The sequence below is a fragment of the Silurus aristotelis genome (genome assembly GCF_946808225.1).
Source record: "Silurus aristotelis genome assembly, chromosome: 24".
In the NCBI taxonomy this organism is placed as follows: Eukaryota; Metazoa; Chordata; class Actinopteri; order Siluriformes; family Siluridae; genus Silurus; species Silurus aristotelis.
Window position 1 is genome coordinate 5,581,712 of NC_139597.1, and position 26,653 is coordinate 5,608,364.

The 26,653-nt window shown below is 39.4% G+C and overlaps 2 protein-coding genes across 20 annotated transcripts in view; both read right to left on the minus strand.

The window, feature by feature from the left end:
• The window catches only part of LOC310719276 (UPF0606 protein KIAA1549), a 35,493-nt gene extending 20,590 nt beyond the window's left edge, over positions 1-14,903 (minus strand). For 10 of the 18 annotated variants that reach the window (XM_083528819.1, XM_083528820.1, XM_083528831.1 and 7 more), the window contains exons 1-3: positions 14,644-14,901; positions 12,170-12,394; positions 510-1,802 (exon numbers count right to left, since the gene is read on the minus strand). In XM_083528819.1, coding sequence (XP_083384945.1) covers positions 510-1,802; positions 12,170-12,296 — 1,420 coding nt within the window. In that variant the 5' untranslated portion in view covers positions 12,297-12,394; positions 14,644-14,901. Of the gene's footprint in view, positions 1-509; positions 1,803-12,169; positions 12,395-14,477; positions 14,560-14,643 lie in introns of those variants that run through there. The other 8 variants (XM_083528822.1, XM_083528821.1, XM_083528815.1 and 5 more) reach the window with 6 other exon arrangements.
• A 1,157-nt stretch (positions 14,904-16,060) lies between these two features.
• Positions 16,061-26,550, minus strand: parp12b (poly (ADP-ribose) polymerase family, member 12b). 2 transcript variants are annotated; one of them, XM_083528879.1, is made up of 9 exons: positions 26,087-26,550; positions 24,328-24,463; positions 20,864-21,119; positions 20,587-20,643; positions 18,604-18,699; positions 18,353-18,479; positions 18,095-18,263; positions 17,780-17,900; positions 16,061-16,662 (listed from the first exon to the last, which is right to left on the minus strand). In XM_083528879.1, the coding sequence occupies exons 1-9, from the start codon at positions 26,413-26,415 to the stop codon at positions 16,565-16,567; spliced, it is 1,389 nt and encodes a 462-aa protein (XP_083385005.1). In that variant the 5' UTR covers positions 26,416-26,550; the 3' UTR covers positions 16,061-16,564. The 2 variants fall into 2 exon arrangements, with proteins under 2 accessions (XP_083385005.1, XP_083385006.1); XM_083528880.1 differs by lacking the exon at positions 20,587-20,643 and having other exon boundaries at positions 26,087-26,530.
• Between the last annotated feature and the right edge of the window lie 103 nt (positions 26,551-26,653).

The window sequence follows — 26,653 nt, forward strand, 5'->3', positions numbered from 1 at the left end:
GCAAGTCAACATTTTGTCCTCAATGTTGACGTATTAGAAGCAGGAAAAATGGTCAAATGTAAGGATTTGAGTGAGTTTGACAAGGGCCAATTTGTGATGGCTAGACGAATGGGTCAGAACATCTCCAAAACTGTAGTTCTTGTGGGATGTTCCTGGTCTGCAGTGGTCAGTGTATCAGTGGACCAAGGAAGGAAGAGTGGTGAACTGGTGACAGGGCCAACACTTGTGTGGTCTGATCCAACATACGAGCAACCGTGGCTTAAACTGCTAAAGAAGTTTGGGTAACAGTTACAGTAATGCTGGTTATGCTCGACGGGTCAGGACTGTTTTGGCAGCAACTGGGGGACCAACACAACATTAGGCAAGTGGTCATAATGTTATGCCTGGTCAGTGTATACAGTATCTTCATATATTGTATATAGTAAATATAGTATTTTTTTATATATTTCATCATTATGCACATTACAAATGTACCTTTTTGCAAAAAAAACAAAACAATAAACACTCACCCACTCTGACCAGGTACATATCTTGCTTTGTGATGTTGCAGACATACTGCCGAGGTGAATTCGAAAGAGGGATTCTGGGAGCAGGAGGTATTTGTTTGGTGGGCCCGGCAGATGTAGTTGTTGTTGTAGTGGTAGTCGTGGCTCTGGTAGGTGTCTGAGGTTTGTGAGCAGATGGGATTTTGACTGTTACAGCCTGAAGGACTGAACCCTGTGGGATCTCTGGTGGAGCTGTAAGAACTACATGTTGGTCACTGCCTGCTTTAAAATCTGGAAAAGCTGGATGAGGTGATCCCTTCCCTGGGTAAGGAGGTATTTCAGCAGGATGTTGATGATCTGTAGGAGAAATAGGGAGTATAGTAGATTTGTGTGGAGAGGTCGGGGTAACTCCGGGTATGGGGTGAGGTGTATCTACTTGATCCGTTACTGTTCTTGGGTCCATACCTAGAGAAGGGGAAAGTGTTTGTGTGGAAACTGTAGGCTGTGTGAGGGTTGCTGTGGGAGTGATATGAGGGGGAGTCAGGTGTGTCTGGTTGCGAGCAGCACTAGCATTTTCTTTGGCCAGTAGTGCATTATAGTACTCCATACTATTCATATCTGGAAGCAGCATTTCAGTGGGCTCAATAGGGTACAGTTCTGCCCAGTCAAAATCCAGGTCATCCTGGGCAGTATCAGGGACATAGGGCAAGCGGGGATCAGAGGGATGGGCAGTCCTTAGGCTAGTTTCATATCTGAGGGTTGCACTCGGTAGGAGATGCCTAGAGGAGAGGGTTAGAACTGGGCGTAATGGAAAGTCGGTATTGTAACGGACCCCAGCGCTGTCCTCCTCAGACTCATATGAGTCATACCCATGTGTGGGAATGGTGGTGACCAGAGAAAGGTCCTCCCCATCAGATCCCATGAAGGTTAAAGTCTCCAGATAGTCTCCAGAACCCCAGTCCACCTCTGTAGACTGAGCAGAGTCCAGGTCTTCATGGGTGAGCAATGTAGGAGGAGCTGGTGTAAGTGGGCTGTGACCATGAAGAGGAGGCATCTGACTTGGTGTGAGAAGGTCCGGTGGGCGTAGCAGCAGGTGAATGCCATGTGCGCTATCACCTAGATTACCTGAGCCACCATCAGCGCCTAGGGATGGAGTTGGAGCGATGCGGGATGCATTGGCATGGCGAACAGGCTTGGTATGAGCTTTGCGTCTGGGGTTTTCGGAGTATTGCGATAAAGAGATCGGAGCTTGTTGTAAACCTGCGTGTGTCGGGAAGAATCCAAAGTCCCGTTTGGATAGCCCAGATGGGAGTTTCTCTGAGAATCAATGGGGAAAAAAACACATAAAAGGACTAGAGATTAGAATTCAACGTGATATATCCAACATTATATAACCAAATGTAAGAACAGTCACCATCCAGACTGGTTCCTAATATACTCACTGGAAAGAGTAAGAGTAATGGAAGAGTAACTCTGTATATAGGACAGTTCTAAATGGAAAACTCTCTTAGGACAGCTTACTTGTACCTCGAATTCTTGTTGATTACCAGTTTATAGAACCTATGACATCTCAGAGCGAAACGCTTAGATATAGGTAAGCAACAGAGGTGGAAAGAGTAATAAAATGTTCTACTTAAGTTAAAATATTGTTACTTTGATAAAATGTTACTTAAGTAATAGTAAAGTTACTGGAATATATATAAAAAATAATAATAATTTACCAGTCAAGTAAATTTTACTGACTTATTTTTTTTCAACAGCAGGGGTGGGGTGGGGGATTCAATTGTAGTTTTAAAAAGGTTTGAAGGAACACTTTTACAAATTAAAGTGCAATAACAAAAAATAAATAAATAAATAAATAAATCACTACAGTCCATGATTTAAGTGTCTAATGTGAGTTATGCACTTTTGCAGCAAAAATATTTTTAATTTCGTTTTTATCTGGGTCTGCATCATTCTTTTATTGTTCTCTACCCATCAGTAAATTAATCAGTGCAGGAGTTTCAAGGGCATGATTTTTTAATTTTTATTATATCATATGATTTAAAAAAGGACTTTAAAAAGTAAATTCAATTTGTTGCTTTTCACCTCTGGTAAGCCACATGGGTTCTTGTTTTCCAAAGATTTTTGCCAAAATGAAGCCCCCATTGTCGGTTCTCCAGAAACCTTTAAGGTTTACCACAAAAAGTATGGCAAAAAGTTCTAGAGTCAACCTTTCATTCTAAGATCCTATCATTTTAACAGACTTAATGGCAAATGAAATTGGCAATGTGTTAAAAGATTCTATTCTTTTAAATACATATATTCTCTTATGTTTTAGATCTACGAAAGCTCATATGATGGAAAGGACGCAGTTATTAAGAAGCATATTAGATTATCAGGTAACCAAGTGTTAATTGTTTCTAAAAATGAAATATAATAAGGTTTTGTGTCATTCATTATTTCATCTTCGTCACAATCAGGGTGGGTTAGGAGTTTATTACATTAGGCAAAGGCAAAATAGATGACCACTCCAGGCAGTTAGGCCAGTTAGGGCCACCAATTCACTTGGGAGCAGGAGAAAACCTGGAGAATCTATGCAGACATGGTTATAGCATGTCAAACTCAAAGCAGAAAGAATCCATCAAACTCAGGATTGAGCTGCAGACCCTAAAGCTGAATCATCGCTACCTACTGCAACGCCAAAAATGGGAAGTCAATAAGTCAACAAACTCCTATCTATAAAACTGTAATAAAACATTCATTAAATGATTTGAGGTCAGTAATAATTGATAGATCATTCAAAAGCATGTTAAAACACAGACCAGCATGTTTTGCATAACCTCACTGTCCATTTGTTTCAGCCCTCAAAGATAAAGCACAGTGAAGAGGAGCACTTCTGTGTGAGTTACTGTACATCTAGAATAGACTAATATTATATCAGGTGTACAGTAACAGTAGTGGGCTAATGATCCAGTTTTTCCTCTGTGTGATATCGAAGCTTTGAAAGTGGAGAGGTAATTGAGTCTGAGACTCAATGGGCTGGATGGCTACGTAAATGGAACAGGCAGCATGTAGGAAGCTGGCAGCACTCTGCATTGGTTTGTGGGCCAGTGTGTCATTCCAACTCCATCTTCAGACAGAAGGGACGCCCAGCCAGCCGCTAACACATCATTTTATGGATTTTTAGAAAGCCCTATAGAATATCTAAGCCAGACTGTTGTGCCAGAAAGAATTTGCACCCCAACTTTCAATCAGAAGCAACATCCAATAAGCAAATAAAATCTTGGATTTGGTCTATGCTGTCTGAAAGTTTCAATAGAAAACCTATTCCTATGTTCTCACTGCTAAAGCTCTGACTTATTGCTCGGCTCCGATCTGCCTTAATGATCCAGATCAGTGTTAGTAATTAAGTTTTACAATCAACTTTACAAGTGATTCATGAGTTTAATTAATTAATTAAATTAAATACCAGCATGGAATTTTGTTCTATATTGTCATGCAGTAAATAAAATATATACAGACGCTTCCCACCTTAGCAACGAGTTACGTTCCGGACGACCGTTCGTACCATGAATTTGTTCCTAAGTTGTTACTGTGTTCATTATTATCTACGCATATCTACTAATGATGTAAGAGCTATAAATACTATCAAATTAGCAATAAAATCTGGTAAAAGTAATTGAAATACTGTATACAATAGTTTGTATTAAGTAATTCAACATTTATAATAATTAATAAAATAAAAAAATTCATGCTAAAAATTTATTCGCCTGGGTGCAGTGCCCATCATGGAGACTCGTTACGGTCGGTGACTAGCTAGCGGCGGCTATCCTCTATTTTTCATTTTTTTAGACTCTAACTAATTTCACTTTAAGGACAGGTTTGTTTATATCCGTTTACTAATCAAACAGAGCGATATTTAAAAAAAAAAACATTTATTCATTTTACTATTAATCCTCAGCAGTGAATTAGATATTCTCCATTATGTTTTAGGAGAGAAGTAGGAATGAATCAGGATGAATCAGGGGATGTGGTAGCTCAGTGGTTAAGCTGTGGGACCTCTGATTGGAAGGTTGTTAGTTTAAATCCCTACAACAACAAAATACCACTGCTGGGCCTTTAAGCAAAGCTCTTAACCCTCAACTATTCAGCTGTATAAATACAAAGGGTGTTCAAGTCAAACCAGAACTTTTGAGTTTATAAAATAAACAATTTTCTGTTAGTGGAAACTTTTCAACATACTCCCCTGCTACATTTATACACTTATCCCAGAGTTAAAGTAGCACAAAGATGTGTCAGTACGCCTGAACCATCCTAGGACAGTGTACTTTACTTAGTGATCAGGGAACTACCATGGCCGGGGTCTTCACTGACGGACGTACTGACGTACTGTGCTTGAAGTCTTCTGCAGGTAGTTTTACAACTTCGTTCACAAGAAACTTCATCACCACATGCTGTTCCAGGCAAGCTGCCTTTGCTGGGCCCCTAGGCAAGGCCCTTAATGCTCAACTATTCACTTGTGTGTGTGTGTGTATATATATATATATATATATATATACACACACACACAGTACAGACTTGTTTGGACACACCTTTATTTTCATGACTATGAAAATTGTGGAGTCACACTGAAGGCATCAAGGGCTATTTGACCAAGAAGGAGAGTGATGGCGTGCTGCGCCAGATGACCTGGCCTCCACAGTCACCAAGCCTGAACCCAATCGAGATGGTTTAGGGGTGAGCTGGACCGCAGAGTGAAGGCAAAAGGGCCAACAAGTGCCAAGCATCTCTCTGGGAACTCCTTCAAGACTGTTGGAAGACCATTTCAGGTGACTACCTCTTGAAGCTCATCAAGAGAATGCCAAGAGTGTGCAAAGCAGTAATCAAAGCAAAAGGTTGCTACTTTGAAGAACCTAGAATATGACATTTTTCAGTTGTTTCACACTTTTTTGTTATGTATATAATTCCATATATAATTCCACACGTGTTAATTCATAGTTTTGATGCCTTCAGTGTGAATCTACAATTTTCATAGTCATGAAAATAAAGAAAACTCTTTGAATGAGAAGGTGTGTCCAAACTTTTGGTCTGTACTGTATATACACACACAGCCAAGTGTTGTAGATGTAACTAAGGCAGGTCAGGAAAAAAGAAGGGGTCAGGATCACTGGTACTGGAAAAGTGGACAATGTATCTGGATTTTCAGTAGGATGATGAATGACAGTCACTAGAATGTATATTTACTTTACTAATCCAAAATCTGGATCAATACAGTCCTACCTACTTAATTCCCAAACGTGTTTAATGTACAGTTAACAAGTCTTTTTAGAATCATTGCTAAATGATGAAGCATCTCAAACATATAAAGGTTCATTTTTGTTACAGGGGTTTGTTATACAGCTCAATTCTTACAGAATTACAGACCGCACACAATTTATGGAACCCCTGAAACCTGGAATCTACTTATTCTTCAGCCATTTTAAAGAATCTATCTAAAAAAATGCACCATCATTACTGTAACTGCCCATTAGCCTTTCAGCAAAGGTTTTATTACAGGCTGGTTATATTACAGCCTATTGGCTTTTATAAAGAAAACATTTGCATATGTTTGAACACAACCTGCTACGATTTGCTCATCTGTTGCTCTATAGTGAGCACTAGAGTTTTCAATTATTCGGCAACTCACTGATCTACGCAGCTGCACCGAGGATGTGCTCTGACTCCTGGTAGTACATTTACAAGGCATATTAATTAGTCTGGTTATATTTGTAGTCTGGTTGGTCTCTAAGTTTTTTTTCCTTATGTGGTCACAGGGAGTCTCTTTACAACGACGACTGGATTTCTGTAAAGCTGCTGCTTATGAATGAAACTGAATTCAATGTTCCTTTCTTCACTCGAGGCTCACTTTCCAGATCTGATTAAGACCTGGTGGACCACAATTAAAAAATGTGATGGAAAACCATGATCAAAATGTGATCTGATTTAAGCAGGGAAGTATAATTACATCAAAGCTTTCAAGTGTAAACGCTAAGAAAAAAAAAACTATTTCCAACACAGATGTGGAAGATCTCCAGTAATTAGCTTCTGTCTTACTTAACTATCTGAGGATCCCTTATGGAGAAAACGTACACACACATGCACACACACACACACACACACACACACACACACACACACACACACACACATCACAATGATCTGAGAGTTTAGAATCAGAGACGGATCTGTGGCATGGACAGGCAAGATGTTTCCATGGTAATACCGTGTGTGTGGTGTGTGTGTGTGTGTGTGTGTGTGTGTGTGTGTGTGTGTGTGTGGTGTGTGTGTGTGTGTGTGTGTGAGAATGTGTGTCAGCATGCACTGGTGCATGCGTGTGTGTACGTGTTGCAGTAATGCACCACGTGCCGACTGCCTCATCAGTATTCCAGAGACACAGTACACCAAGCTCACAGCATTTCTCACTCTGGCAAATTCAGTTCTCTCTCTCTCTCTCTCTCCCTCTCTCTCTCTCTCTCTCTCTCTCTCACACACACACACACACATGCAGGTGTAGAGAACCTCCAGAAGGAGCTCTAAGAATAGCACAACATAAATGGCATCCTTGCTGCCTGTAGTCCAATTGCTTTGATAAAGCTGATCAATGGCTGCTATCAGAGAGGAGGATTGAGAAAGAAAGAGAGAAAGAGAACAGACAGAAGGTGACTGTGAAAGAGACGCTTCTATTTTGCTAGTAATACAACTGCTCCATGTCATTCACACCAGCAAAAAGCATCACTGGCTGCTAGCACCACAGGTTGGACATCAACATCACAGCACAGATGACCAGTACATCCAAATCATCTGATATTAATAAGATCTGTGAGTGAGTGTGTGTGTGTGTGTGTGTGTGTGTGTGAGGAAACAATATGAAAAAAAAATAATTTTGATAATGTTAATAAATCCTGCTTTTCTGCTATTAACATTAATTGTAATACTCTCTCTCTCTCTCTCTCTCTCTCTCTCTCTCTCTCTCTCTCTCTCTCACACATACACACACACATATATATATATATATATATATATATATATATATATATATATATATATATATATATATATATATATATATATATATATATATATATATATATATATATATATATATGGGTTGTAACGGTACACAAAGTCCACAGTTCATTATGTAACTCGGTATTTAAGTCACAGTTGGAAGAAACTGTGGAAGAAATGCAAAATTGCTTGTCTTTTTTTGTTAACACAGTTTATCATTATTAACATTTTGTGTAACATAAAATGCCTGCATTCTTAAATAATATGTAAAATAATATTTTATAATATTAAAATAGAATAAACAAAATAATGTAATACACTTTTTTATTATATTGATTAAATTGAGTGATCAATTAAATTGGCACAAATTGATTAAATAAAATTAAATAAATGGAAAACTTGAATAGTTTAAATTTGTTAGACCCTATTTGGGTAATACAGATATACAGTGTATATAAGTGTGTGTGTGTGTGTTACATTTATTATTTCATTTTCTAAAGATATGATCTACTTTACTGTTCTACTTTTGTTTCAGCAAACTTTAACAAATGTCTTTATTACTTTTATCCTTCATTTATCCACTGCCTCGATGTGCAGAATTGTCAAGATTTTCTCCTTTGAAATGAAATTCTTGAAGCCGGACATAAAAAACAGAACTTTATGGTTAGCGGCTAACGCTACCGCCATGGATTTAGTGTTTTCATGCATGCGCAAAACAAATCTTATTTCCGGTAGAGAGTAAGTAACCACAGTGATACTTTTTTTTTTTTTTTTTATACCCCTAGCATTTTTGTGTATGTTTTAAAGTTTAATAATAATAAAAAATATGCTTAACCTGCAGGGCAGAGGCTAAACAACTTGTCTGAGGGAACTCAAATATTAACTGTGTTCCGCACGTTAAAAAAGATTGGAGTCCTATAAACTTTCCCTTTTACTCTTGCAGATACTCTTCTTTTACAAATCACTCCTGTCACTCTTCTCCACCCACTCCACCCTGCCTGCACTCTTTTCTACACTTCTCTAACACACTCTCCATTACTTTGCACTGTTGACCCCAGGTACCTGAACTCCTCCACCTTCTCCACTTTTCTCCCTGCAACCGTACCACTCCACTGCCCTCCCTCTCCTTCACACACATGTACTCTGTCTTACTCCTACTGACTTTTATTCTCGTTCTCTCCAGCTCATACCTTCACCTCTCCAAGCTCTTCTCAACCTGCTCTCTACTCTTACCTCAAATCACAATATCATCCGCAAACATCAAAGTTCATGGAGACTCCTGTCTGACCTCGTCCGTCAATCTGTAAAACAGAAAAGGGCTCAGAGCCGATTCTTGATGCAGTCCCACCTTCACCTTGAACCAGTCTGTTGTTCTTACTGCACACTGCTTAGCTGCTGTCACACTGTCCTCATACATGTCTTGCACCACCCTCACATACTTCTCTGCCACACCTGACCTCCTCATATAAAACCTCTCTCACACTAGTCTTCCTCCTTCAGTTTCCACCATCTAGTTCTACTTTCAGTCCTCACTCTTCTCCTCTTCTTCTTCTTCTTCACCTCCAAAGCCATCCTACAGACCACCATGCTGTCTAGCTACACTGTCCCCTGCCAACACCTTACAGTCTCCAGTCTCCTTCAGATTGCATCTCCTACATAGAACATTGTCCACCTGTGTGCACCTTCCTCCACTCTTATACGTCACCCTATGATCCTTCTCCTTCTTAAAATAAGTATTCACCACTGTTATTTCCATCATTGAAGCAAAATCTACCACCATCTGCCCTTCCACATTCCTCTCCTTGAGGCCATACCTACCCATCACCTCCTCATCACCTCTGTTTCCATCACCAACATGCCCATTTAAACCTGCCCCAATAACCAATCGTTCATCTCTAGGTACACCTTCTACCACTTCATCCAACTCACTCTAGAATTTTTCCTTCTCCTCCATCTCACAGCCGACTTGTGGAGCATCGACACTGATGACCTTTATCATCACGCCTTCAACTTCCAGCTTCATGTTCATCACCCTATCAGAAACTTACTTCATCTCCACCACACTTCTGTTACAATGCGCTTTCAATGGAGCCTCCTTCATCAGTGTCCACCAGTTCAATAAACTTGAATCTCATATATATACACACACTATACAGACAACATTTCATGGACACCCGACTATAATGTTCTTATGTGCTTTTTAAACGCCCTATTCCACATTTAGTTTCCATTTGCTTTTAAAATAACCACCACTCTTCTGGAAAGATGATCCACTAGATTATGGAGTGTGCAAGTGGAGATTTGTACTCATTCAGCTACAAGGGTGTTAGGAAAGTCAGGTACTGATGTAGGTGAGGTGAGGAGGCCTGGGGTGCAGTCAGTGTTCCAATTCATCATGTTCAACAGGGTTGAGGTCAGAGCTCTTTAGCAGGCCACTTATTATCTTCCAGTTCAACTCTTGGAGCTGGTTTTGTGCACAGGTGCATTGTCATGCTGGAACAGGTTTGGGTCTTCTAGTTTAAGGTAAGGGAAAATGTCATGCTCACGAATCCAAAGACGTCCTATACAATTGTGTGCCTTCAACATTGTGGGAACAGAAGCACATACGGCTGAAAAAGTCAGGTAACCCAATTCTTTTGTACATATAATGTATTAAACTTACAAGTTATGGATTTAACAATGCTGCAGTATAAATGAAATTATTCATATGAAGCTATTTGAAGCCCTTGTGATTAACAATGAAGGATATCTAGGACTATCTTTTTTATGATTTGAAGTCGTAAGCTGGTCAGACGCAATTAATATAATAAAACATACAGAAGCATAATTTGTTGATAAGCCTATCGCCAATCCCAGGAAACTCACTACAGATGCAAGGGATTTCAATAACCAAGGCACAATCGCAGACAGTCACACACCCATTCACACATGACAGACAATTTGGAAATTCCAATTGCTCTTTCAACCATGTCTTTGGACTGGACAGGATAAAACTGGTGTACCCAGAGAAAACCCCTAAAGCACAGTAAGAACATGCAAACTCCTCACACAAGGAAAGGCTGGGATTCAAAGCCCCCATTTCAAAAATTCACAAAAAATATCTATACAAAAGTTCCTAATTTTGCATGCAACATTCACAATATCTTCAAGACTCGTTGACTTTAAATGTTACTGATCGTTTCAAAACTCAGGCTATTAAGTCTTCATCATCTCACACAGTCACAGGTATAAAGCCATCATCGTTTCAGCCACCTCTTTTATTAGCACGCTCCTCTAACACCATCAGAACTGTGTGTGTGTGTGTGTGTGTGTGTGTGTGTGTGTGTGTGTGTGTGTTCCATGCAGTCTCATGCTCTCCTTACCCAAAAAAAACCCAGTCAGAGAGTCCAGCACTTCGTGATGCTTATTTATAAACAGAGTAGGAGGACTAGACATCAAACCTCAGGCACAGACTTGCCCTTCATTACTTCATCAATACTGACATGTCTTTTTTCCATTCTTTACACACACACACACACACACACACACACACACACACACACACACACACACACACACACACACCTATACATACACACTAAAAGATATTTTTTAAGACTCTAGTCTGGGTTTTTCCACACAGACAGGAGGAAACACATTCAGTAAGTGTCTTTATTCGACATTTTTGCTGTATACGACTTTCACACAGAGTACACACACACACACACACACACACACACACACACACACACACACACACACATATACATATACACACACATATACACACACATATACACACTGACCCAGTTCACACTTCAGGGACGAAAGTGTACATAAAGACAGATTTCAGGCAATTCCAGGAAAAAGTCTAACACACTTTAGAAGACACCAGGCCAGACCTGAATACCTTATTTGGATTACGATCACTATTGCAAGAGGCCACAGGTGGGGAAAGAAAGTATTTTACTATTTACTACTCGGGGTTGCAAAGGGGCAGAACATTTTCGCAAACTTTCCGAAAACTTTCCATACTACCTTCATATTCAGTAATATTCCAAGTTGGAAACTTACCTGGAATTTATGGGAAATCATTAGAAATTTGGGGAAATGCATATACACTATCATATCAAACATAAATATAAACATGTGTCTGGTCATAAGCTGACATGCATGCAAACTAATACAGATTTAAATCATGATATTTGACTTTAAAACATAAATGTATGTAGTATTTATGTCATTTACATAAATACTCACCAAGATGGAAATTTTTTTACATTATATTGGGTGAAGGATTCAAGAAATGTTATGTTATGGAGGAATGCACAGGGCATGTTGCCCAGCAGTGAGTGTGCATGGGATTGATGAATGTGCAGGGTAGAAATGCACCTGAAATTACATTAAATATATTTAAAAGATTTTAAACAAAAATATCCTCCAAGATTTTTTTTATCTACATTTAAGTTCCCTGCTAACATGCAAAGTTGTAAATTCCCAGTTTATGTCCAATAATTACCACATATTCCTGTTAATTCCCTGGAAAAGTTTTCAGTCTTGAAAATCCCTGAAATTTCGGACCCTTGTATTATAGTATACATCGTGGAATGTAGCCCGCTGGTTTGCATACAACACGGCCACATAACACCAGATAGTCAAGTCATCAAGAGACATACCGGACACAGGTGTGCTTGTAGTCGCTATGGAGACAAGCATCAATGCCAAGAGAAGAAGCACGCAGCAGGCAATCAGACGCCGAATCTTCGCAGGCCCCGCCCTCAAACCCGCGCTCTCTCCCTCCATCCTGCCTGCCTTTTATGACATGATGCATGAACCTGATGTGTTTCCTTTTGGAAAGTTGTCCATCTTCCCATGTGACTGCCTTCCACTTTCAGGCATCTCTGAAAAAAAAGAAATGAAAAATACAGACCATTTTTTTCAGGACTTATAATATTGCAGTTTAAAATGTCTGTAGTCTAAGGTTGCATGCAAGGTGTGTAATGCAATGCCACTATCACTATGTGCCACTATGTATCTGTTTAGTGTCTTACAAATGTCTCGATCTGATTTGATCTTTTGAGCGTGGCCTCTCTCTCTTTAATATATAATATTTAATATATAATATTTTATATATATATATATATATATATATATATATATACGTAAACTCAATTTAAAAAGTTTGGATACTGTGTAAAATGTAAATAAAAACAGAATTTGCAAATCAAATAAACCCAAATTTTATTAACAATAGATCACAGAAAACATATAAAATGTGTAAACTGAGGAAATGTACCATTATAGGGAAAGAAAATGGTAGTTTTAAATTTGATGGCGGCAACACGTCTCAAAAAGTTTGGGACGGGGTGACAAAAGTAAAAGAAATAAAAAACAGTTGGAGAAACATTCTGCAACTAATTGGGTTTATTGACTACAAGACAGTAAGATAATTGGGTAAAAAACAGTGTGGGTATAAAACATCTTGGAGAGGCAAAGTCTCTGGGCAGAGCTTTACCAATCTTTGAAGGACTCTCTACAAATTGTGAAACAATTTCAGAATAATGGTCATCAACATCAAATTGCTAAAAAGTTGAATATCTCATCAGGTATGGCTCATAATATCATCAAAAGATTCAAAGAATCTGTGCACAATTAATATTTCCTTGTGATTTTCGGGCACTCAGGCGGCACTGCTTTTAAAGTAGTCATGATCCTGTAATACAAATCACTTTATGGGCTTATTAACACCTCCAGAAATTATTGTCTTGTGAACACAGTTTGCCATGTCATTCACAAATGCAGGTTAAATCTCTATCATGCGAAGAAGAAGAAGGCATGCGTGAACATGATCCAAAAGCGCTGCCATCCTCTCTGGGCTAAAGTTCATTAAAATGTACTGAGGCAAAGTGGAAAACAGTTTTAGGGTCAGACGAATCGAAATTTTTATTTCTTTTTGGAAACCATAGACATCCTGTCCTCCAGACTAAAGAGGAGAGGGACTATCTGACTTCTCTGACGGTATGAAAGTGCATTAGTGCCTGTAGAATGGGCAGCTTGCACAATGCCGAATGGTATATAAAGATTTTCGAGCAACAAATGCTTCTATTCAGAAAACATCTTTTTCAGGAAAGGCCAAGATGACATCTTCCAAGATGTCTCCACCCACACCCCATGGGTTCGCTGGTTGCTCTGATGAGGATAAATGTGATGTAAAGCATATGCCATGTCCATCGCATTCACTAGATATCTGCCCAACTGAAGACCTGCTGGAGATTTGTCTCAGACCATCCTCAAAACCCTGAGGAAATATCCTCACTCCAGAGAACTGATCCTGTTCTACTTGTTTAATTCAGGTTTTTTTCCGCTCATTCGTCACCTGTGTGTATGTACCGAACAAGGCTACATCTGTGTAAAAGGTGGTTGGTGCACATTTCAGTTGTCCTCTATGGTTCCTCATGGTTCCTCTATCATCCTTGATACTCAAGTGGATTGGGTTAAATTCTGACAATGCCAGAACGATGCTTTCGATCGAACGGAACTTCGGATTCATTCCCAGACGTTTCACTGATGTGATTTGAGATGTGGTGTTTACAGGATTAGCTCAGGTGTGGACAAGGGGTGTGGAAGCTGTTACCTTTGTTCATTCAGGAGACATCTAACAGCATCATTACAGAAATAAGGAGCAGCCCTGCATGAAAAATGGCGCGTGCAAGGCCTAGAGGTTAGACACCTATGTGAATTTCGATCTGATGCACAACATCCAGTGTGAGTGTGTGTGTGTTTGTGTGTGTGTGAGAGAGAGGGAGAGAAAGGCGGAGAGGAGGTGTACTGACCCGCATACAGATTACACACTGTGGACCAAAGATGCTTTTTTTCTCCAAGACGTTAACCTCCATCTCCACACACACACACACACACACACAAATCAGAATGTTCAAAAAGAGAATGAGATGTAGAACAAGCCAGCAATGGCATTTCTTTTGCCTGTCATTTGGAGATGCAGCAGAGGGCCAGGCTCAGTACCATTCCCACCACCATTATCATCATCATCATCATCATCATCATCATCAACACACACCCCTCACATCACACACTCTTTCACACACCTCCACGGCTCCCTCCCAAGCGCTCCGAAATCGGTATAACCTACAGAATATCCGATCCTTTCGCTGCTGTCTTCCCTCGTATATGCCCCACGGGTCCGGGACGCATCCGCTTGTGGGCGACGCTTCACTTCAGTTCAGTCTCTTCCGCACCAACGCAAGAGCCATGAGGAAGGACGCTCGCGACCCGGTCCGGTCCATTTCAGCACGCGAGCGAGGCAAAGCGGCGCAGCATCGCATCCGTCCTCCCATAATCCAGCGACTGGCTGCCTGGCCCCGCCCCCTCACCCTCTTCATTAACGCCCAGAGAATAAAGCGCTGCTCTGATTGGACCGCAGGAGCGTCAGTCAAAAACCGGGTACAAGGGTCTGGAGCTGCTGGAGAGCACGCGCATAGGACAGGTAACCTAGAACCAGGGTTCTACTACTACTGCTTTTTCATTATTCATTCATCTATTAATTTATTTATTCGTTTATTTACCAGATAAAACAGATAATCTAGAACCAGGGTTCCACTACAACTGCTATTCATTCATTATTTTATATTCATTTGGTCATTCATTCATTTATTTATACATGAATTTATTCAATAATTTATTATTTTATTAATTTTTTTATTCATTCAGCCATTAGGCTGCTTTATCCTAGTCAGAGCTGAAACGTAAAAAATAAAATAAAAATCATACCATTTTATATCAAATTAACCTCATTATTAATTAATTGATTATTAATTTTAACTAACCAATGTATTCGAAATGTGCTGAACATCCCTGACAACTTTTGCAACATTTTGTGAAAAGAATTAGTGAAAGGAGAATAAATCTCCAGCAACTTGAATAAATGTGTATAAATGTATGATGTTTACTTGCAGTAATAGTAGGACTTTCATCACCACCATCATTTCATTATTTATTTTTCTCTCTTGATATCACGAGGAATCTTAATTAAAATCAAAATCTCAGGATCAGAGTTGTTTTGTGAAACACTACACAGTTAAAATGAACCAAACTGAATTATAAAGTCATGAGTCTGTATGCATAGGCGCTTATTTAATATTTACGAGACCCACAAATCTACATCTATGGCATTTGGCAGACAATATGATGCAAAGCGACTTACATTTATTTCATTTAACTATGCAGTTGTATGAGGCCTTGTTTAGGGGCCTTGCTCAGGGGCCCAGTGACAGTTTGGTGGATTTGGGATTTGAACTAAATCAAATAACCAAATAAATGTCAGTCCAGCAGGTTTACTTCTAGCATCCTGGTCTACATTCTTACATCTGCACACTCACACCACCTAGTGGTTATGGACTAACATTACAAACCTCAACCTTGCACTAACTAATGTAACCCAATTATAAAGCAATAAAAATGTTGAATTGGACTTAAATGTGTAAAAAAAAAAAATAATAAAAAAAAGTAAATAAAAAAAAATTGATAAACGTCAAATTCATAACACGGGGTCAACGGCAGGACAACCTTTACTGATGATGGTTACAGACTAGGAATTGAAGTATTGTTCAAAAGAAACTTCACCTTACAAATCAGAGCAGAAACTAGTACAGTAGCATAACAAAATTTTAGTCTGCATCACAATGTTATACAACTGTGATATGGTGGAGAAAAAAAATAATAAACTAAAAAAAAAACAAACAAACAAAAAAAAAAAACCCTTTTTTTACCCCCCGATTTTCTATCCTAAATCAACCTCGCATGTATACACTATATGGACAAAAGTTGACCACACCTGACCAAAAGATTTGTATGTCAGGTGAGGAGGCCTCGGGTGCGGTCAGCGTTCCACTTCATCCCAGCTCTCGATTCCTGGCTCTCGATTCCACCTTTACTCGAGTCGTTATATAAAACATTGAGAATGTACACAGAGTATAAGAATATATCATGGACTATCACAAGGTAATATGAGTATATACACTCACATAAATGTGTGTGTGTGCATGTGTGTTTCACTATGCTATTTGGCTTTCCATCTCACTGATGGAAACGAAGCATGGCCGCCGACGTACTTTCCTCTTGGTGTTGTGTTTGGGGTTTCTCTGGTACATATCTGCAACACAGAGTTATTCGCCGAGTTAGCAGATCTGGACAGCGAGTAGATACGGTCAGTTAAATTACAATTTTATAGACAATGAATTCAAACTTATATCTTGATTCACATGAATGTGGTAGACCAGCAAGTGTGTAGGAAATGAACCTACCGATTTATCAGACAGATTTTTGCTATTTTTTCATTAATTTTAATTAGGCGATTTAGGCGCATTTGAGACACCAAACAGTGCGCGTACGTTCTGCGCTTGCATGAGAGAACATAACTATCATACCAGCAGGTGGCAGTAGTCTGTGTTCAGCATCCAAACAGGGAAACCGTAAGAGCTGAAAATGTGAATATATATAAAGGAGTTTCCACTCGCAGCGATCGTTACTAATAGATTCCTGCAGCTTTTTCCAATCGGTCTGCAAGAGCGAGAATGACGACAAGTGTGTTCCAACTTTTTTTTTTACCTGAGTGCTCATTCGCTAAACTACTTAGCCAATCAGATTGAACAAATTTCATAAAATGTTTCAAAACACTATTGTATTAAAATGATAATGAATTCAAAAAGGTACCATAGGGGCTGCGGGGTTCCAGGGGACCACTGTAACTGTTTAATATAAGCTATTGTCTGTATCGCACCTTATTCATTAGGAATTAGATTTTATAGCATGAAGGGGGAAAAATCAAATCGGCCAAACATATCAGGCAAAAAAAAATAAAAAATCGGCATATTATATATCGGCTACACTGATTTCTAAATATCAGCATCGGCATTGGCCAAAGAAAAACCCATATCAGTCGACCACTCGTGTACGTTACACATTATAAATAAAGAACTTATAAATAAATAACTCAACATACAGACATTTTTGTCTAAATAAATGCCAACAAATGGTTGCTGAAATGTGAAAGGTGTACTTACTTTTGAGAGATACTGTGTGTGCGTGTATATATATATATATATATATATATATATATATATATATATATATATATATATATATATATATATATATATATATATATATATATAAAAATAGTATTAAACAAACAAGTAGGCGGGATCATGAAAAGGAGGCGGTGCTAAACTGTTGCTATTTTCTATAAAAAAAAATTGATGTATGGTTACCTTGGAAACTGACATAGTAATGCCTGTTGCCTTTAATAACTGTTACTTCAGCGTTGCTGTCCGTCAGAAACACTTCCTCCAGATCGCAGGACTTTACAGACGTCACGCGGTGCTTATCGTCCTGGTAAAGTCACACACACACACACACACACACACACACACACACACACACACACACACACACACACACACACACACACACACACACACACACACACACACACACACACACACACACACACACACACACACACACAAAATCATGAGCACACAGCAGGACACTACAGCTTTGTTAACCTTGCTCTCGTCTCTCACCGGCTTTCCGTACTCGATCCAGTTATCATGGTCTCCCTTGTAGTACCACAGCCAGTGTGTGGTCAGGACGTAATGTGCAGGCTTGGTGACGGACGAAACAGTCGAGAGACGTCGCACGGGATGCCCGACCCTAGTCATGGTCTGAAAATCCACCGGCCTCGAACCTGGGCTGGAGTCACCAATCAAACATCCAGTGAAATAAACATCGATGAAGATAAAAGCAGCAGAATCTGGTTTTGTTTGTGTGTCTTTACTGACCCAAATGTGTTCTTGGGGTCACAGAAGGCTCGCTCGATCTCCTCCATCCCTCGCAGATCCCTCCATCCGTTCCCTTCGTTTACCTCCCACTTATACGGAAGATTAAAATGCACCAGTTTGCATTGCTCTAAAACGCAGATCGAACAAGAATTTACTTACAACATAAAACCAAAGAGCAACAACAACAAAAAATGGTGGAAAGTAAACAGAAGGAGAGAAGGTCCCGAAAATCTGAAATCTAAAACATGAACCTTGAAATCTGCAGTTCCTTCTGATAAAGTGGAGACAAATTTCATTCTTCTCTTCTGCCAGTTCTAGGGATCTGCTTATCGGCTCTGAAATCCTCTCTAGCGCACACACACACACACACACAGAGTAATGATTTATCTCATTTCTTTTTGGTCAAAGAATTTCAGTGCATCTATATTTATATACACTCTATGGACAAAGTATCGCATTCCACCCCATTTGCAGTTATAATGACCTCCACTCTTTTGGGAAGATGTTCCACTAGATTTTGGTCGTGTGCTTGTGGAGATTTGTGCTCCACAAGGGTATTAGTAAAGTCAGGTGCTGATGTAGGTGAGGTGAGAATGCTCTTCATGGAGTTTGCTTTCATCTGTGGCTTTACTGAAGAGTGAAGGGAGAATGAAACTCTCCTGCATCCAGAGATTTCCTAGACAATTGTGTGCCTCCAAGTTCGTAGTAATATTTTGGAGGAGAACCACATACGGCTGGAAAAGTCTGCTGTCCCGATACTTTTGCCCATATTGTTTAGTCGACTCATGATAAGTAAATACTTGTTTTAATGTTCGCTAGATGAAGATTATGATCTTAATATGTTGTTCATTCACCTTGATAGAAGGTGAGGACCCCACTTATTCCAAGCAGGTAGAAAGAGTGCAGAGAGCGTCAAATATAACTAGTGTGAGATGGTGAGAAGGGGGCGGGGCTTCAATGTGCTCAGTTAATATCAAAAAGTTTAAAAACAGCCACATATCTATCATTCCATATTTAGACAATAATGGCTGCATAACTTGAAAATAAGTCGAGACATGGTCTGGGCTACCCTGCAGTCTTAAAGAATGGTAATCAGTATGGGGTATTGTATTGTAGATTATTAATAATTTAGCAAAACAGCACAGTAATGTTTAAACTCTACAGTATATATGTATGTGGCAGTGGGCGCGTGAACGAGCGCTGGTTTGCAGGTGGAGGGCGGAGCATTTTTACAGTTTTGTCGTACTGCTATAGTCAGCGTAAGATCGAAAAATCCTAAGTCGTAACTCGGGGACTACCGGTATTTCGTTTTTTTTTATTGATCTCCATTAAAAGCCTAAACCAATGATTTTAAAAGTGTGGGCGCCCCTCTAGTGGGGAATAAAGGCATGACAGGCGGGTCGCAATTAATCTTTACATCTTTTGCTCTTAATTAATTAATTCATTCATTAAATAAAAAAATGCCATTAAAATGAAAAGTAGCTAAAAGTTTGAAGATAATGGTGGCGGATGAGGTAACCGTTGACAAATGAAATAAGAGAGAGGTGAATTTGTGGCGATTTAGACTTTTTTTCTGCTGATATAATGATTCTTTGACGTCACAATCCTGGATTCTACACTATTTATCTATTTTATTTGATTGGTGTTTTGCCTTTGTTGCTGTTTGCCATGACATAATGTGATTTTCTCTATTAAAAACAAAGCTCATACACTCAAAGCATCCACAAAGAATCAGGTCATTTATGCGAATGTATTAAAATAACAGTTACCCAACACAAATGCACTTTTATTTTCTCGATTTTTAAACTTGATGTTATTGATTTAGAACTTGATATTTAAATAAATTCTAATGACAAATATCCACCCAGTGCAACCAAATACAGTCACGTGTCCCACCTTAGAATTGCATTTAATTCCCCCACATTCAATGCACATGCAACCTATAGGGTGCTGTTTTCTATTTGAGTTCATCATTGTTGCACCCATCAGAATCGAGAATTCGAAAGCATTAATATTACATAAATGGCCTAAAAGGTACAAAATGAGGTTGAAGGCGCCTATAAAAGGCAAAATGAGACAATTAGGTCATTAATGCAAGCGAATTAGAACAACAATTACCCAACACAACTACACTTTGATTTTCTTTCCTTTTGGACTATTGATTCAGAACTTAATATTTCAATCAATTAGACATTTGTTTTAAATTTACATTTTTAAACAAAGTATTTTATTACCATATTTTGGGGTGATGGACAGGGATGAACAGGTGGGGCTTGAAAGTCCACCTCCCCCTAAAGTGGGGAATGGCAGAAGAAAGTTTTAGAACCACTAGTCTAAATCCGCCAATAGTGAGAAATGTTGTCATCAATTTGCTGTAGTTTACTCCGGTCCTTCTATTTGCACGAATAACTAATGCTGTTTGTCTACTTTGTGCATGAAAACTGCAAGCTCGGCTTCCGGATCTCCTTAAAAAACACACACACACACACACACACACACACACACACACACCTGCTTCTGCAGCACTGGCGCTCAGGCGGTAAACGTTCTGGTAGAGGTAGGGCAAGTCCTGGATGATGTCATTGCCGAGGCCGCGCTCCTCCAGCATCCTGCGGGTGTACTCGTCTACACAGTGAAGACGCTTGCACTTGGCGCCGAAGATGCAGTTGTCCTGCACAAAGTGCTGGCACATGTGCACTTTAGTGCAGTTTTCTTTAAAAGTGCAGGCTCCAAACAGCCCCGAGCCCTTATTGTAGTGGGAGCAGACCTGCACACGGACAACGTACAGTAACAGCGGAGTCAGGGGACAAATCCCAAAAAAAAAAAAAAGAACAGCACCGGAAAAATTAAGTACTGAGGTGCATGCATGCACATTCACACAAACATCATGAACAGTAAATAAAGTACCATTTACACCACAATGCTTACAAATTTTTAAGATTTCTTTCCAAACCTCTACTTACAGGTTTTTTTTTTTTTTTTTTTTTTTTTCTTTTTTTTTTTTTTTTTTTTTTTTTAAACACGTCGTATGTCATCTCCCACACACAGGGTGAAGCTCCACCAAAATCCGTTCTGCAACTCTTCATCCAAGAGAGGACACACCTTCCTTCTTTTGGGTTTGTTTTATTTCTTTTTTTTTTTTTGTCTGTTTTTACTTCTATTTTAAAATCACCCAAATCTGCAACAGAAACTGGAACAGGAAGCTTTTTTTTTTTTTTTTTTTTAATTCAGCAGGTTAACTTCTGTATACTTATCCCCATCTTTATACGTATACACTGGCAATAGGTTACAATTTACACCAAAATGCTGAAAAAAGGCTTTTGTGTTTTTTTTTTGTTTTTTTTTTTTTATCCGTTTCTGAAAACCGCTTCTCATTTTGAGCGCACTGAGACAGGAGTTTCGAACAGCAGGGACGGTACCTAGAAATGCAGAAATAGCTTATCTTGAAATGAAATGTAAAAATAATTGCCAAAAAAGGTGAGTCATATACACACACAGAAATGCACAGCATATACACAAGATGGACTAAAGTTTGTGGACACCAGACCATAAGATTTGTATGTGCTTTTTCAACATCCCATTACACATTTGCTGTTATAATAAACTCCACTCTTCTGGGAAGATGTTCCACCAGATTTTGGAGTTTGCTTCGTGGATGTATTGCGCATCTGGAAAGTAATTACAGCACATCACATTTTTTTATGTTACAGCTTTATTCCAAAATGGACTAAATGGATTATTTTCCTTAAAATTTTACAAACTATACCCCATAATGACTTATAAAAATGTTTTTATAAAAAAATAAATACATAAGTATTCAGTTTCTCCCATTCTTCTTTGCAGAACCTCTCAAGCTCCATCAGGTTGGATGGGGAGCGTTGGTGCACAGCCATTTTCAGATTTCTCCAGAGATGTTCAATCAGGTTTAAGTCCCGACTCTGGCTGAACCACTCAAGGACATTAACAGAGTCGTCCCCGTGGCCACACCTTTGTTATCTCGGCTGTGTGCTTAGGGTCGTTTTCCAGTCTAAGGTCCAGAGCGCAGTTTGTTTCTCATGGTCTGAAAGTCCTTCCGGTGCCTTTTGGCAAACCCCTGGCGAGCTGTCGTGTTCTTTTTTACTGTGTGGCTTCTGTCTGGCCACAATACCGTACAGGCCTGATTGGTGAAGTGCTGCTGAGATGGTTGTTCTTCTGGAAGGTTCTCCTCTCTCCAACAGATGCTGGAGCTCTTTCAGAGTGACTATCGGGTTCTTGATCACCTCCCTGACTAAGGCCGTTCTCTCCCGATCGCTGCCGCTTTAGGAAGAGTCCTGGTGGTTTCAAACTTCTTCCAATTACGGATGATGGAGGCAACTGTCCCATTGGGACCCTCAATGCTGCAGAACTTTTTCTGTACCCTTCCCCAAATCTGTGCCTCTATACAGTCCTGTATCGGATGTCTACAGACAATTCCTTGGACTTCATGGCTTGGTTTGTGTAAAATTAGGTGTCAATCAAAATTTGATCGATTGGTTTGTGCTCAAACATCCACTTTTGACTGTGGGACATTATATAGACACAGGTGTGCCTTTTAAAATCTTGTCCAATTAACTGAATTTACCACAGGTGGACTCCTCAAGGATGATCAGTGGAAACTGGATGCACCCGAGTTTAATTTTGAGTGTCATGGCAAAGACTGTGAATATTTACGTACATGTGATTTGATTCGCTTTTCAAATTTAAGAAATCCGAAGAGATTTTAAACAAACTTATTTCTCATTGTCATTATGGGGTATGTTATGGTGTATGTTTGTAGAAGTTTGAGGAAAACAGTGAATTTGATCCATTTTGGAATGAGGCTGTAACATAAAATGAGGAAAAACTGAAGCGCTGTGAACACTTTCCTATAGCAGGCCACTTAAGATCCACTCCAACCAACGTGAACTATATCTCTAGTGGAGTTTCGTGCACAGAGGCATGGTCATGCTGGAACAGCTTTGGGTCTTCTAGTTCAAATGAAGGGAAATTTAAAGCTACTGCATCCAATGACACCATACAATTGTGTGCCTCAGACTAAAAAGATTTACATACGGCTGGAAAAGTCAGGGGTCCCAATACTTATGTCCATATAGTGTATTTGAAGTTTATTTTTACACCTCATGAGAACTCAAGGTACAAATATCTGCCCAGTGCAACCAATATAGTTAAGAGACCCACCTTGTAAGTGTGTTTAATTCCATCACATGCAACCTACAGTGTATTATTTTCTATTTTAGTTCATCAGTGTTGCACTTAATCGTTTGTATGTGGATACGTAAACAGCAAACATACACACACACACACACATATATATATATATATATATAAAAAATGTGTATGTATGTATGTATGTATGTATCCAAAGTGCCTGAATTTGGTCTTTTTGTCAAAGCTGCTATTAAAACACCTTGTACCCAATCAGAATCAAGAATTAAACATGGAAATGGCCTAAAAGGTACAAAAGGAACGGCAAAATGAGATCGAACAACACAGCCGATCTTTCTGTTTAATTCGGAAAGAGAGAAGTAAACCTCTGAAGTGATATGTATTCATTCTTTCCACTCTTCCTCTCAGTTCTACCACAGTAATAAATGAGAATCTGTAAAACCTAACATGCATTACTGTGGTAATGTTTTCTTTATTCGGCCCTGAGGGTGTGCAAATTTCTGCACTCATCCAAATAAGCGAGATTTGTGAGTCTGATGACGGTGAACTTTAACAGCATTCGTTTCTTAAGTTTTAGGTACAAATATGGAACTTGTACAGCAAATCGGGTTTGATCGGGCTTGGCCATCCGACTGCAACAGTGATGAAGAAGAAGATCATCTGGTTGCACAGGTAGTGACTGGTTAAAGGGATAAAGTGGCCATTGTGTACATGTGTGTACGTGTAAGTGTGTGTGTGTGTGTGTGTGAACATGCAGGTTTGTTTTCCATGGTGTGTATATGTGCCTTTACCTCAGGGAGCAGTGAAGGGTCGTTCTGAAGCAGAAGGAGGAAGAGGTCTTCCTCGTGAAGCTCGTGAAGAGTGCACTCACGGAGAAGGGGAAAGTTATGCTCAGACTGAAGGCTATGGGAGAACTTGCACTCCTTCCTAAACACACACACACACACACACACACACACACACACACACACACACACACACACACAGTATACCACTTGAATCAGATATCTGTTGTGCCGGCTGGTTCCTTGCCTCCACACCGTGCATTTAAATCGGTAGGATATTCCTGATTAAAGAAATATGATAAAAAATAAATAAATACACATTCAAAAATGCTGAATGGACATTATTAATGCTGTTTGTACTCCTAAATCTTGTCATTTGACTCTGACCCAGTCGTCTAGCCGTCGCAATTTGTCAAACTCACTCAAATACTTACACTTGCCCATTTTTCCTGCTTCTAACACATCAACTTTAAGGACAAAATGTTCACTTGCTCCCTAATAAAAATCCCACCCACTAACAGGTGCCATCATGAAGAGATCATCACTATTATTCACTCCACATGTTATAATGTCATTATGTTATGCCTGATCTGTGTATCTACTGGATACCTTTAGGACTTCATTAAAAGCGGGCAGACTTCAAAAATTTTTCCAAAAACTTGGTGATGTCCATAAACTAAATTTTGTAATGGATTGAATGGTTCACAGCTGTAATGGAAGTGGTAGCACAGGTAATCACGACATTTAACTTCCGATCAGAAGTTCCTGAATTCAAATCCGATCACCACCAAGCTGAACCCTTGAGCAAGACCGTTAACCCTCAACTGCTCAGGTGTACAGTATAAATAAGATCATTGTAATTCGCTCTGTATTAAAGACATCTGCCGAAGACTATAAATATAGATATAAATATAGAAGGTATTGGATGTGTGTGTAAATATCACATTTCTATTGCTATTTTTTTCAGCAATTGGTCCGGATAAATAAACGGGTTCATACCGAAGAGATACGAAACGGGTATATTTGAAGGGGGTTATCGAAGGGTGTTGCACAGCAGTGGTGGACGAAGTACACAAACCATGTAGTTGAGTAAAAGTAAAATATGACTTACGAGATGAGTGATAGAGCTGCGTACACACCTTTATTTTTTATTTTTTACACTTCCTCTTTTTCTCTTAATTTGTGTTCCGCTCTCTTTACTGAGGTGACGTCACACGATCGTGTGTTCGAACAGTGACATTTTTATCCGCTCATAAATAAAACGACAAATTTTACGAAATGTAGTTGAGTAAAAAAAAAAAAATTTGACTATGAAATATAGTGAAGTTAAAGTAAATGTCTCCCCAAAAGAAACTACTTGAGTAAATTACACTACTTATGTACAGTAACAAATTACATTTCCTTCCTTACTGTTCAACAGTCTTAATCGATAACAAGAACAAGGGGCCTAACACAGGGCCTTGTGGGACACCATAGTACTTTTTATTATGGTGTAAAGTGAAGAATTTCTAATAAAACAGGTAGTGTTGAAATCAAGTCAATCTGAAATTGTAAGAATTGAATCATGGGGAAACAAAGGATATGGATGTAAATGTAACTGATCTAAGAGGGTCCAAGCTTCTGCAGCTGGCTTGTGTAAGATGTAGATGTTGAATATGTTTAGGGTTATGGGGGGTATGCAGGGTAAAAAGGTGGTGTTGGTGGTGGATATTCGGTCATGCACCGAGGTTTGAGTTCCTGCCCTGCACCAGGAGACACTCCTTACCTTCCTTTGCCATAGCGGCAGTTTCCATAAACGAAGTATTTGCACAGATGCAGGTCCTGGCAACCGAAGCAGTTCTGCTTGGCGTAACTCTTGCACAAACGCAGAGATGTTTTAGCCACTACAATGTATTCCAGCTCGGCCTTCTCTGCGCTCGGTCTGCTCCGGACCACGGCGAAGCGCGGACATTTCTTCAGGATGTACCAGAAGTGCTCGTCGCTGATCTCGAACCTCTGGTAGACCCTCCTGTGGAGCTGAGACAAGTCCATGGAGCCCTTATGGCTGCATAGGATACTGGTGGCGTGATGGATAACCCGCGAGTAGCTGGACATTTTACCCTTCTTTACCTTCCTCTATTTCGGGCGAAACGAAAGTACAGAGTGTGTTCCTTTGTGTGTGTGTGTGAGGGTGTGTATGACACACACACACACACTGGGAAAATATGTGAAGGCAGTGAAAGAAGCAGCATTTCAAAATGGCCGCCATCAGCACTCTCACTATCACCTCATCAAAATACAACTTGAATTTTTTTCCCCACATTTATGTATTATTGTACAACAAATATATACA

Bases quoted from the DNA above. Each gene is read 5' to 3' on its own strand.
- parp12b (XM_083528879.1), bottom strand. From the start codon at position 26,415: ATGTCCAGCTACTCGCGGGTTATCCATCACGCCACCAGTATCCTATGC. The intron at 20,644-20,863 runs GTGTGTGTGTGT...TCCCCACTTTAG, and splicing joins CGCCAGTGCTGCAGAAGCAG to GGGGAGGTGGACTTTCAAGC. The intron at 18,700-20,586 runs GTAATAAAATAC...TGTGTGCGCTAG, and splicing joins GTCCATCACCCCAAAATATG to AGAGGATTTCAGAGCCGATA.